This window comes from Poecilia reticulata, linkage group LG21 (assembly GCF_000633615.1).
Source record: "Poecilia reticulata strain Guanapo linkage group LG21, Guppy_female_1.0+MT, whole genome shotgun sequence".
Lineage (NCBI taxonomy): Eukaryota > Metazoa > Chordata > Actinopteri > Cyprinodontiformes > Poeciliidae > Poecilia > Poecilia reticulata.
In genome coordinates this window covers 9933739-9945364 of record NC_024351.1, presented here as the reverse complement: position 1 = coordinate 9945364, position 11626 = coordinate 9933739, and the positions used below count along the sequence as shown (strand labels likewise).

The 11626-nt window shown below is 41.7% G+C and overlaps 1 protein-coding gene across 1 annotated transcript; it reads left to right on the top strand.

Annotated features, from left to right (window-relative positions):
• The first annotated feature begins 2163 nt into the window (after positions 1 to 2163).
• On the top strand, positions 2164 to 11563 carry LOC103457465 (PR domain zinc finger protein 1). The gene is given in 8 exon segments (XM_074186845.1): positions 2164 to 2738; positions 4093 to 4344; positions 6725 to 6844; positions 7813 to 8065; positions 9281 to 10293; positions 10416 to 10544; positions 10688 to 11140; positions 11143 to 11563. Coding segments are annotated over 8 exon segments (2364 nt in total). The 5' UTR covers positions 2164 to 2711; the 3' UTR covers positions 11260 to 11563.
• The last annotated feature ends 63 nt before the right edge of the window (positions 11564 to 11626 follow it).

Sequence of the window (11626 nt, the reverse complement as noted above, 5' to 3'; positions counted from 1 at the left end):
GGTGGGGGTGGAGAAGAAGAGTGCTGAATAGAAGGTGATGAATGAAATGACTGAAGGCAAAGAGAGAGAACCAAACAGTGAGAGAGAAGTGGATTTTAAATTACATGGTGGCTCATGTCAGCAGCCGTAATTAGTAGCTTGGTCAGGTGTGGTGAATGGGACAGGAAGCCCGAAAGGAAGGACAAAACAGCATGAAAACAAAGGAGTGTGTGTGTGTGCAAGAAACAGAATCCTGCGATACGAATGTTTCTGCAGGGGAGAAAGTAAGAGAGAATAATGGATAAGGTGAAGGCGCTCGTGAAAGGAAGCAAGGAAACAGATTGCTTGCTTGTTACGGTATGTCGTGTGTCAAACGCGTGGATGACAGGTCGGAGAATTTCAGATAATTCCCGAAATGGCTGGCAGCCAACCAAATAAAGGCGGAAAGAGACTACGGTTGAAAGTCAGGTTGCAGACCAGCACAAAGTACAGATCTGAACGCACACAGTTCCTGGACCTTACCTTTGCTTCAACACCCTGATGACCGGTTTCCATAACCAGAACATGCAAGTGAATCTGTTGTAAAAGGCGTGTTCCTTCCAACAACCCCAGTAGTGACACTGATTTATTGCCCTCTCGCTGTGCATTCAGGATACAAAATCTTCTTGATTGCTGTTTTGTTATATGTTTAATGTGCTTGTTTATTAAGTGTTTAAAGCAACAAAAAAAAAACATAAAAGTAAGCTTTGTTAACTTTTGTTTTCAGTTTTAAGAATGTTTCTGAAGTCAGAAACATTCTTAAAACAAATAATTAAACAGTCCAACACTAATAATTGGACTGAAATTTCAGTTATTTTAATAAGATTCAATTACACATGAAAGTAAAACACTGCAATTAAAAGCATAGATCGCAAACTACTTTGAAGTCTCTTAAAATAATAAACTGGTATTTTATTTCTATTCCTGGGAAATGTCTCCTGTGGTTACTAGCAGGAATGTTCTGCTTATCTCTTTCAAACCATACTAACGTAAGCTGTGTGAAAGACGTTAGCACATGTTTTTGCATACTTGTAGAACAAGCAAGTTTAGTTGTTTGGAAATTCACAGATACCTAAGGTATTCTCATTTGTTTTCCATGGGACCTGGGCTTCTTTTCTTGTTTCTCGAGAACATTTTGCCTCAAAAGAATCCTTCAGCTTTGTAAAAGGCTGAACTGAAGAAGCCGCTCGAATCAGTGTCAGAACATCTTCAAGGAAATAAGAGAAGAATTATAGAAATGATCAGCCCCGTACCATTTAGCAAGATGTCGGCCCACTCTTTTCAACTACATCCCCACTGCGTTTATGGGTTTGACACATTGGGAGGCAACGTCTTTGTCCCACCTCCAGCCCAGCGACCAGTTAAATTTGCATATGAGGATTTTTGAGCTCGTACATGTAGAGGTGCTTAGCAGCAGAGGGGCGCAAGAAAGTTGAAACAATGTTTGACTTTTGTTGGTTTCATGTTTCTGGGTTCATCCTGATGGTTAAAATTTTTTTGCTCCTTGCAACATCGCTGTATCTGACACTTTGTCTTGCACTTAGTGATGAAAGGCTGGGATTCAACGGCTCCGCCATGAACAAAACCCATCCATTCTTGTCTGCAGCTATTTGGGGTTACAGAAACTTGACCACCTGTGTGATTTCTTTTTTTTTTTTGCTGTTCACTTTGTTTTAATACCACTAACAGCCTAATTTGGAGTACATCAGGGTTTGGAAATTTAATGGATAGGCGGCATCATATTACTGTATCCAGCAGAAATGTTTTGGAGCTCTTGCAGCTTCTGGAGTTTTTCCTTTGGACTTTAGTTGCTTTTTTCAGATATCCAGTCGAGTACTTGCACTTGATCATAACAGTATACTTCTACAGTGTGACCTTAAGAAAACAAGAAACAAGTTTGGTGTCAGGCTGCCGGAGACAAAAAGTCTACATTTATATATAGATTTTTGTGTGTGTGTGTAAGAGACAACATTGGTCTGTCATTTGAAATTAGGTGAGTTTTTTTTTTAATATATATCAGAATGACTCATGGGTAAGACGTAAGTATCTTAACAAACCCACATTCTACTGAAAATACAAAAATGAAAATAAGCAACTGAAACATAAAGCACTTTAAAAAGTGCTCTAGATTTACATGTAGGCTTTATTAAACAACCCAGAAACTCTGGGTTCTGTAACATTCATTTCAAATAACGTCTAAGGGAAAGGAAGCAACAGTTCCAAACAAACACCATTCTTGCTTAGCTTTTTCACAATCTCAACACAGGTGTGCCTTCTTTTTGCACACAGACAGAGAGAGCAATTTTCAGAAAATGAAGATGCATTTGTGTGATCCGGACATAGCTTTGTGACAGCCAACGCACCCCCTTGGAGAAAGCCTTATGCCTCAGGGCAACACAATGACACACACATACACACACACACACTGATATAACCACTCTAAGGAGGAGTCATCATGGGGTAAAAAAAAAAAAAGAGGGGGGGAGTGGAGGAGGAGGAGGAGGGCGCACAGCAGGAAAAGGGAGTGTTTTACTCTCGTATACTCTCAGAAATGCACCTTAGCTCCTCCAGACTCAAAGGTTTGACTGCAGAGTCAGCCACGCTTAGGTACGCTGTGGTCGGGTGAGTGACAGGAGACAAGAGACGCAGAGAATAGAAACTCAACCTCTAGGAGAGCACAGACAGCCTGCCTTATGTGTGGCTCCTCTCAAGGCTTCAAAGTAAGTCTGACACATTCATAAAATCATTGATATCACTATCTGCTGAATCGGTTTCTAATTTAGTTATTCTTTTTAGCTGAGCTGCTGATAGACACATCACTGTCTCTCAGGAAGGAGTGTCTGACAGAGTTTAATTGTGCTTTCTAGAGTCAAACTGATACATGGTAATACAGCACTTGACTCATGTCTTGATTTCCAGAGTATATTTTCTGCTGTGTCACTGGGTTGAATGGTTTCAAAGTGAGCTGTCACACTTGTGACAGTCATTCCGAGTCAGCTGTGGCGACACACTTCAGAGAAAAGGCTGAAACATCCTCCATAAATCTCGTCTCGTTGCACTTTTATTTGCGTCCATTCTCTCTCTCTCTCTCTCTTTTTTTTCTCCCAGATAATAAATCTGTTGCTTTAGCTTCTCTGAGCCTACATTAGATGCTTAAGTCTTTAATAAGGTTTAGATTGTGCATTTAATGTGGTTTCTTATCAGGGAAGAACATGAGTCACATGACTGCTTACCAATATTAGTGCTTATCAATCGCTATCTGAGCAGCAAAGTGAAGAGGTTAATAAAGCACTAGCTCTGCACTTTGTATTTGTGTGTCACAAACCTTTCACTTTTTTTTCACTCTGTATATCATCCTGTCGTGTACGGAATGTTTCTTTTGTGACTGCTGAGCTACTTGACCATATTTTGTTTGAGGTGAAACAGAGAAATAGACAGAAAGAGGCAATCGGATAGGAAGAGAAAAAGAAGAGTTCAGGTCTGGCAAAATGCCATGTCAATTCAGAAGAAGTCGGGTTGATACACAAGGAGTGTTAGTTTCCTTGTGAAAGTGGTCCTGCTTCAGGGCTGACGTGCAAAGGAACCTCCACCGTAGCCTCGGGGCGGTGATTCAGAGTCACAGGATGTATGGGACAGCGGGGCTAATCGGGCAGGTTTCACTTTGAAGTTTGTTTGTCCGGTAGCAGCCGATGGAAAATGTCTTATTCCTGGAACTGGAACTACCTCCTCGATGATGCATCTCACGTTTCACTCCAAAATCTACTTCAAGATCAATTCAAAACTTGACTCTTTGTGTGTACAGCTGTAGTTCTTATTTTTTTCTTTACTGTGAAATGAAAAGACAATGGCATATTGTGTCAACAAGAGTTCCAAAATGAGCCTCGATGTGTGGGGTGGATGTGTTGTTAAGGAAACCTGTTTTTGTTTGCAAAAAAAGAAAAAAGAACCCACATCATTTGTGGTAGCTGGAAAAAAAAGCCTCTATCATTTCTACAATCCAACAGCCAGCATGTTTTTATTGATATGGTCTGATTTACAGCTCACCCAGATATTTTGCCCTTTCCTCCTCTATAGGCCTCTTCTTCTGAATGCACCACAGACATGCTAACCTCAGAGAGGTCACCGCAGAGCATAGGAGCTACCTCTGTGACAGGTACACAAAATGCAGATATGAGATCATGGAGCGAAGCCGACTTTGAGGAGCAGTGCACCTACATCGTGAAAGACCATCCTCTGGAGGAAGAGTCCAAAAGCCACGGCAAAAAAAGAGCTGAGAGGTCTTTGCCCAGAAACCTTGCCCTGAAACGTTGCTACAGTTCTGCAGAGGTATGTAAGACTGTCCTCCTACTCTTATACCATATGTGGGGTTTTAGCAAAAGCATGGCTCTTTGGAATCATACTGTAAAATCCCTAAATCTAAAAAAAAATCATCTAAGCACAAACGGTGCAGTTGTTTATGTTTTTGCAGACTTTCTTTGCGTCACTCCAACATCCTTCCGTCCACTCATCCATCCTCAGGCGGGATGTACTTGACATGTTATTGTCTAATTTGAGCCTTTCCTCCCTCCTGCATGTGTGCCGAGGCAAAGACGGAGACAATGGCTGAGCCCCGGGCACTCAGACACATGGGGCTGTGATTAGCAGCTAGCAAAGAGTCTGATCCCTTTGTTCCAGGGACAAATTAGACCCTGAAGCAAAGCTGACACATGGGGACTCATCAAATAGGAAATACCTGAAATAATCTTTTAAATAGCCACAAGTCTGTGTCTGGCTTGGTGGAAATTGTCCAGAAAATCTAAAGTTGCGTGGCTGAATCTATAGGGAAAGTATGGTTTTCAAGTGTTGTTGCAGGAAGTAGATCTTGTGTCCAAAGTCGAATACTTTTACCTTTTAACAAGGCTTGCCTGGGGTCTTTTAGCACAGACGACCAGTGATCTACAACACAAGCGCAACTGAGATCAAGCCATCAAGAACAAAACTAAGTAGATGAACAAGAGTCAGACTCATCCTGTCACAGACACCATACGAGAATCAGTCAAAGATGAAAGACAGAATACCTTACATGTGTCTTTATGCTTTAGGTTTGACAAAAAAGGTAACCTGGTGTAGTTCACCAGTCGGGGTGTAACCGTGACACCTTATCCTCTCTCCCTCAGCCGGAAGACTGGAGACAGAGGAGTGAGTTTCACACCTGGAGGTCACAGAACAACAGCCGTGGTGAAATTTTAATGTGGTAGAGAAACTACTGAAAACTCTGACGACTGGCTTATTAAATATTCAGAATATAGGAAAAAGATTGTGCCACATCGTTATTCAGTGCGGAAGATCTGACACAATAAAATCTGCTGCCTTGTAAAAACAATAACAAGATGGCAACTTTCCAGTAATTCAGCTAACATTTTTATGCAAATATTATCGACAGTAGACTGTCTTCTACTTTTTGTTGTTTTGTTGTCCTTACTTGTCTCAGATTACCACACAAATTTTAACATCAGACAAAGATAACCTGAACAACACAAAGTAGCTGTTTTCAAATTAGAATTCCATGTATTAACAAATGAAATCTATTCAAATCGATCTGACGCTATTTGAAAAAGGAACTGTGCCTAAAACTGAACCGGTGGTGCCCTGCCAGTATCACTACCAGTAAATTAACAGTATCACTGTTTATTTATACTGGCAGTTTCACCACCTGTAAAAAAACCTAGAACTGACGGTGTCCTGCTTTGTTTGAAATGTTGTTAGTGTCACAGTGTGATTCATAATGAGATGTATGCCAAAAACAGTTTCCTAGACAGTCCACGTTAAATTTTACCAAAAGATTTGAGGATCGACAAGCTGGCAAATGACAGACTGGATTCTGTTTTCTTTTTGTTTATATATTGGCCTTTGGATACAAATTTTGTACCTAACCCTACCCTAACCCTAACCCTACCCTAACCCTAACCCTCCCCAATTTATTTAAGATAATTGAGTCATGAACTCTGACCTAACGGAGACAAGTGAAATCTGCAGTACCTGACATAATAATATGGATTGCATTGATTGAGTTTTTGATGTACTCAGAGAAATTCTGATAAGCTGGCTACCCTGGGAAAGTTCCCTGCTTTTTTAATGCTTTCACTGTTTGTGGATAATGTGGTTCCCTGCAGTCTCAAAGCCTTAGAAATTGTTTGAAAATCTTTCTAGGTCAAGTAATTTACATGACATTTTGCCTGGGTTATGACATGTTACTTCTTGAAATCTTTTAGCCTACTTCACGCTGTCAGACATGTCCTTATTAAGTTGCTTCTTGATTATGTAAGTCAGGCAGTGATCGATCAGACGTGGCTGTGGTTAATGCGATTTAACTCAGCTATTTAAAAAAAAGTGTCTAGTCACAGTTAATTCATGACTGAAAAAGGTGGATAATTATGTTTTCACATTGGCTGTGACGTCTTTTTTCCTTAACCGAAGACATCATAATTTTAAAACAGTTTTTTTTTTATATTTACTCAACTTGTTTTCTGATATTTAAAACAAGAAATAAGCCAGGGAGCAAATAGTTTTCCAAAGCACTGCATTACTTTATTTAATCATGTAGAAGTTGAATTTTAAAAAGAAAAAATTTGATAAGACATCTTTTCCCACAACTCTGTATTCTTTATTCTCTCCATTTGTGAGCTAATCTGTTATTGTCTGTTTCTGTGTGTTTCTTATTGAACAGGTGCTTGGAGTGACCAGTAGGGAGTTGATTCCAAAGGGCACCCGTTTTGGTCCTCTCGTTGGCGAAAGCTACACCAGCAAAACACTGCCGAAAAACGCTGACAGCAGATACTTCTGGAGGGTAAGTAAGCAACATGTGAGGCTCTGGATTTGGGTGCTTGAAAGCGAAATGCACGGGTGTGTGTTTCAGAACTGTTCACATCCTGCAGCTCCGACCAGGGACCTTTCTATAACAGTGTCACTGCGCTAGTTTGCAGTTGTGGTCAAGGAGAGGCATCCTGTATAAGAAAAGTCTGCTTGTGACTGCTTGGGTATTGCACTAGATGGAGGATTAATTGTGTTTGACACGTATGCAAAACTGATTGCCAGTACTCAGCAAGGCTGTCTGAAGTCACACACACACACACATGCACTCCCACACACCCAGGCACACACAGCTGTTTGGTTTCAGTGACGCAGTGGTTCTTCTCTCTCTGCTTCTCTCAGCAGTGGTATCACTGCCAGTAAATACACCATATACATGTCCGCACTTCTCCAGACTCACACATTCTCACACTGACTAAGCGAGGAAGTGGCTTTGAGCCTGAGAACTGCGATGTTACAAATCAGCAACACCAGAAGATCTTCCATTACACACAAGCTCCGTTGCACAGGGCTGGTAACCTGGAACTAAAAACCAGGCTTATCTGACCTTTGAATAGCTTAAACGGAGACGGTCTGTTAGCCATGAATCAATCAAGAGCACTGCTCCATAGCTTCAGACAGCAGAAGAAGTAGAGATGGAGAGGGACGGTAAAGGACATCTGCTCCACAATCGTCCTAGCTCATGGTGGCAGTAGGCGAGATATCGTACTATAATCCAGTCATCCTGAGAATGTCTCATTTGGTGTTGCTTTCATAACTCTAAATGACTTTCTGCACCGCAACCAGCCCTATGCTAATTATTCAGCTGAACTAAAATATAATGCTTACCATAAAGAGACTAGGAAACTGACATCCTGACTCTGAAGTCAGATCATATTACGGTGCTGCCTGTCTCGTTATTACCAGAACTACTTTCCATAATTTCAGTGCTGTTTTGTATTATAGGTCTTCTCAGAGGGGCAACTTCACCATATCCTGGATGGTTTGAATGAGGAACAAAGCAACTGGATGCGTTACGTCAACCCGGCAAGATCAGTAGAAGAGCAGAATCTGGTTGCCTGTCAGATAGGTTTGGACATCTTCTTTTACACAATCAAACCACTTCATCCGGATCAGGAGCTTCTGGTGTGGTACAGCTCTGAACTTGCCCGGCGTTGCAACTACCCTCATCTTGGCCAACTAGCTGTTGAGAAAAGTGGTAAGTGTTTGCTTAGACTGAATAAAATTCCATAAAAGTCATTAGAAACCACCCCAACGCCTACGCTTTTGACACATATCACGGGTTAGATTGTCACAGTGAAGAGCTCCCTGTCAAACAGTCGACCAGCTGACAGTCTTTGTATGGGTGTTAAAAAAGTTACTCAGTCACACCCATGGCCCCTTTGTTGAAGGAGAGTACAAAAGATGATAAAACAGACAAGGAAACAGAGAGGGGATTGTCCAAAGAGGCAGCACCTAAGTAAAATGAGACCATTTTCCTTATTTTAAACCTTTTAGTCTGTATTATCTGTTTACATACGTCAGTGCTCCCTCAGTAGTTGTGACTTAAGGTATTGACTTTATTCCGGTGCAGCATCTTTTATTTATTTAGCTCTTAAAAGAAGTGACTTAGGAAGGCTGCTTTAACTTCCTGACAAGGTGACCCGCTGAAAGATTGATATCTCACTCAGTGTTATTTGTTTGTTTGCTAAGAGGTGGAAGGGTAGGGTAAGAAGGGAGTGAACAAAAGATAAGACTTGCGCTCCTGTGTGTGAGTTGATGTTAGCTGTGTCCAAAGTAGGCTAAATGCACAACCATACCCTTGTATTTTGTCTTCCTCTATTTGCAACCTTGAGTACTTTGTCTAGTCTGCAGGAGGCCATAAAAGCACCACCCAAAAGACTTCCTTGCTATTCACTTGTTTACACGTGACACTGCAGAAGTCTTGATATTGTAAACGTAATGTCTGTGCATGATTCAGTGAACATGCCCAGCCACTTTTAGGACTATTTCAGTCTGACTGAAAGCCTAAATTTCTGTACCATGTAGATGAAAAGCAGTTTCATCTATATGATGTTTATATAAAAAAACACAAGCTTACAAATAACTAGGTCTCTAAAGCAGTTTCTGTAACCATGGGCTGCATACTATTTGCATCAGATAGTGCAAATAGTGCGTTTCCTTGATGTCTAGTGTCATTTTTTATAAGGTTAAGTGGTGTGGGAGACTCTGAAAGGTAAACTTAGTGAAAAAGGTTTTAACTCCATATTTACAAAAATGATCAAATTAATAAAAAGAACATGCTTGGATGCATATTATTACTAAAACTTTGCAGATCACTCAAAGGAATGTAGCAGCTAGCTGAGTTTTTGAATTTTTTAACTAAATCCACCTGATTGTAATGACATCTCTCCATTTCCTACTTGTCTATCAGAGCAGATTCAGGCTTGCGAAAGGACGAAAGGAAAACGAGGACACACTGTTTCTGAGATTCTCAGAGACGAACCTTCCAAACCTAAATCTATCTGTCTCAGACACCAGGACAGTCAGGTGTGTCCAACGAGTGTCCCAGTTTTTCCCTTATGTTCCAATACTGTCTACCCAATGCAGTCCAACTTGGAGCCCACTCATGGCTACAGATACGTTCCTGTGCCACCTTTGACACCATACAGCGCTTCTACTGCCAAAAGGTCAGCATTGAGCTCTCCCATTCCAGCTAATTTGCACTTCGCCCTGCAACACGCTCAAGACGCTGGTAAAACTGAACCTCACCAAAAACCTTGTGTTTCTAAGGATGCTCACTCCACTCTCAGGGAGGGCCCCTATTTACTGCCTCACTACTCACTGGGCCTTCTGCCGCATTCAGTACCATTCTACAATGAACGACTGAAACCACACTTGCCCACATCCTCTAAGTTTCTACCTTTCGACAACTATGCACACTTTCTACATCCGTTGGGTAGTGGTTCCAAAGACTTTTTACTTGCGTCATCCAACTGCAAGCAAGACCTTAGTTTTATACAAAATAGTGGCCACAAAGACACCAATGACCTTTACTCCAAAAAGATCAACTACCTCAAGAATACTTCAACTGACCTCGGAGACTTCAAATACTCTCCCCGCACCAATATCTACACAGACCTTACTGCATCTACCAAGGCCAGCTCCCCACCCATTGGCATTAATCTCCCTGCAGAACCGTCTTTTGCACCTCGGGAATGCTCACCTCCAGTTGCTACAGCTGCCTCCTCAAACTACCTTCCTTCCACACCTACCTCTGCCACTCAGAGCAATACTGAAGATGTGTTGGATCTTCGGAGGCAAAAGAGAGGAGGCCACATCATTGGCTACAAGACCCTGTCTTATCCACTCACAAGGCAAAATGGAAAGATTCGGTATGAATGCAACATATGTGGAAAGATCTTTGGGCAGCTGTCCAACCTCAAGGTCAGTACACTGAAGGAAGTTGAAGAAAATAACTAGCAAGAAATATAACTGAATGACTATGCTGTGTTTTAGAGCTTACTAAAGCTGAAACTAAAACTATTGCCCTTACGTGTTGTTTTCAGGTTCATCTGCGAGTGCACAGTGGTGAGCGTCCATTTAAATGTCAGACCTGCAACAAGAACTTCACTCAGCTGGCACACTTGCAAAAACACTACCTGGTTCACACGGGAGAGAAGCCTCATGAGTGCAAGGTAAGTGTGTAACTTCAGAAGTATTATTTTACAGTTTGACTCTGCATATTGAAAAAAAGCTAACACTTCTAGCCATCATGTCATCTAAGCTCAAACACCGTTAGATGCATTTATTACATTTACGTTGCATTATTTTTTTTTAGGTGTGCCATAAGAGATTTAGCAGCACTAGCAACCTGAAGACCCACCAGAGATTACACTCCGGCGAGAGGCCTTACCAGTGCAAGCTCTGCCCAGCCCGATTTACTCAATTTATTCATCTCAAGCTTCACAAGCGGCTGCACACAGGGGAGGGGACGCACCGCTGTCCTCGCTGCCCCAGTACGTATCTTCACTACATCAGCCTGCAGGTGCACCTCCAAGGATTCTGCCCTCTGTCCCCCTCAGCATCCCGCAGGCTGTCGCCAGAGGAGCTACAGCGGGTCAATTCTGAGATAGAGAGGTTCGACATGAGTGAGGCCGCAGAGCAGCTGGAAGCAATGGCCACTGAGGCTGAGATAGACAAAGGGAACATCATTGACCTGATACAAAAGATAGAGAATAATATCTTAAGCCTCCAAGATGTTGCCAGAGGGAAGGCCGAGCTGAGCATCTCTAGATCAGCGGCGGAGTGTACCGCTGCTCAGATGCATTATCACTGTCCCAGGGTTTTGCCACCAGCAAGCATCAAGCTGGAGTCAGGCTGCATTTCAGAGACTTAAGACTGACCTGCTAATCCCACCAAATAATCCTTAAAGGCCAACTCAGCAGCTGTATGTCACTGTCCTATTTGAAGTAAAGCCTTATCTCTATCATGGATTGCCTATATACTCAGTAGGGATTTGAGCTCATGAAGAGTCAAGACATTGCCAGCATCACCTGGGGAAAAAAAAAACAGACTTCAGTGATCTAATATTCTTATGTCTTTCTAATTTATTCAGTTACTGATTTGAATCTAACGTGTGTAAAAAATTTGATACTTGCTATATATATTTGGTTAAATATTTTTAAACATTTGAAACAATAAATTATTACCAAAATGTGATGATATTTGTGGACTCACTGTGCAAGACTGAGTTTTCCTGTTTGCGTGCACATGCCTG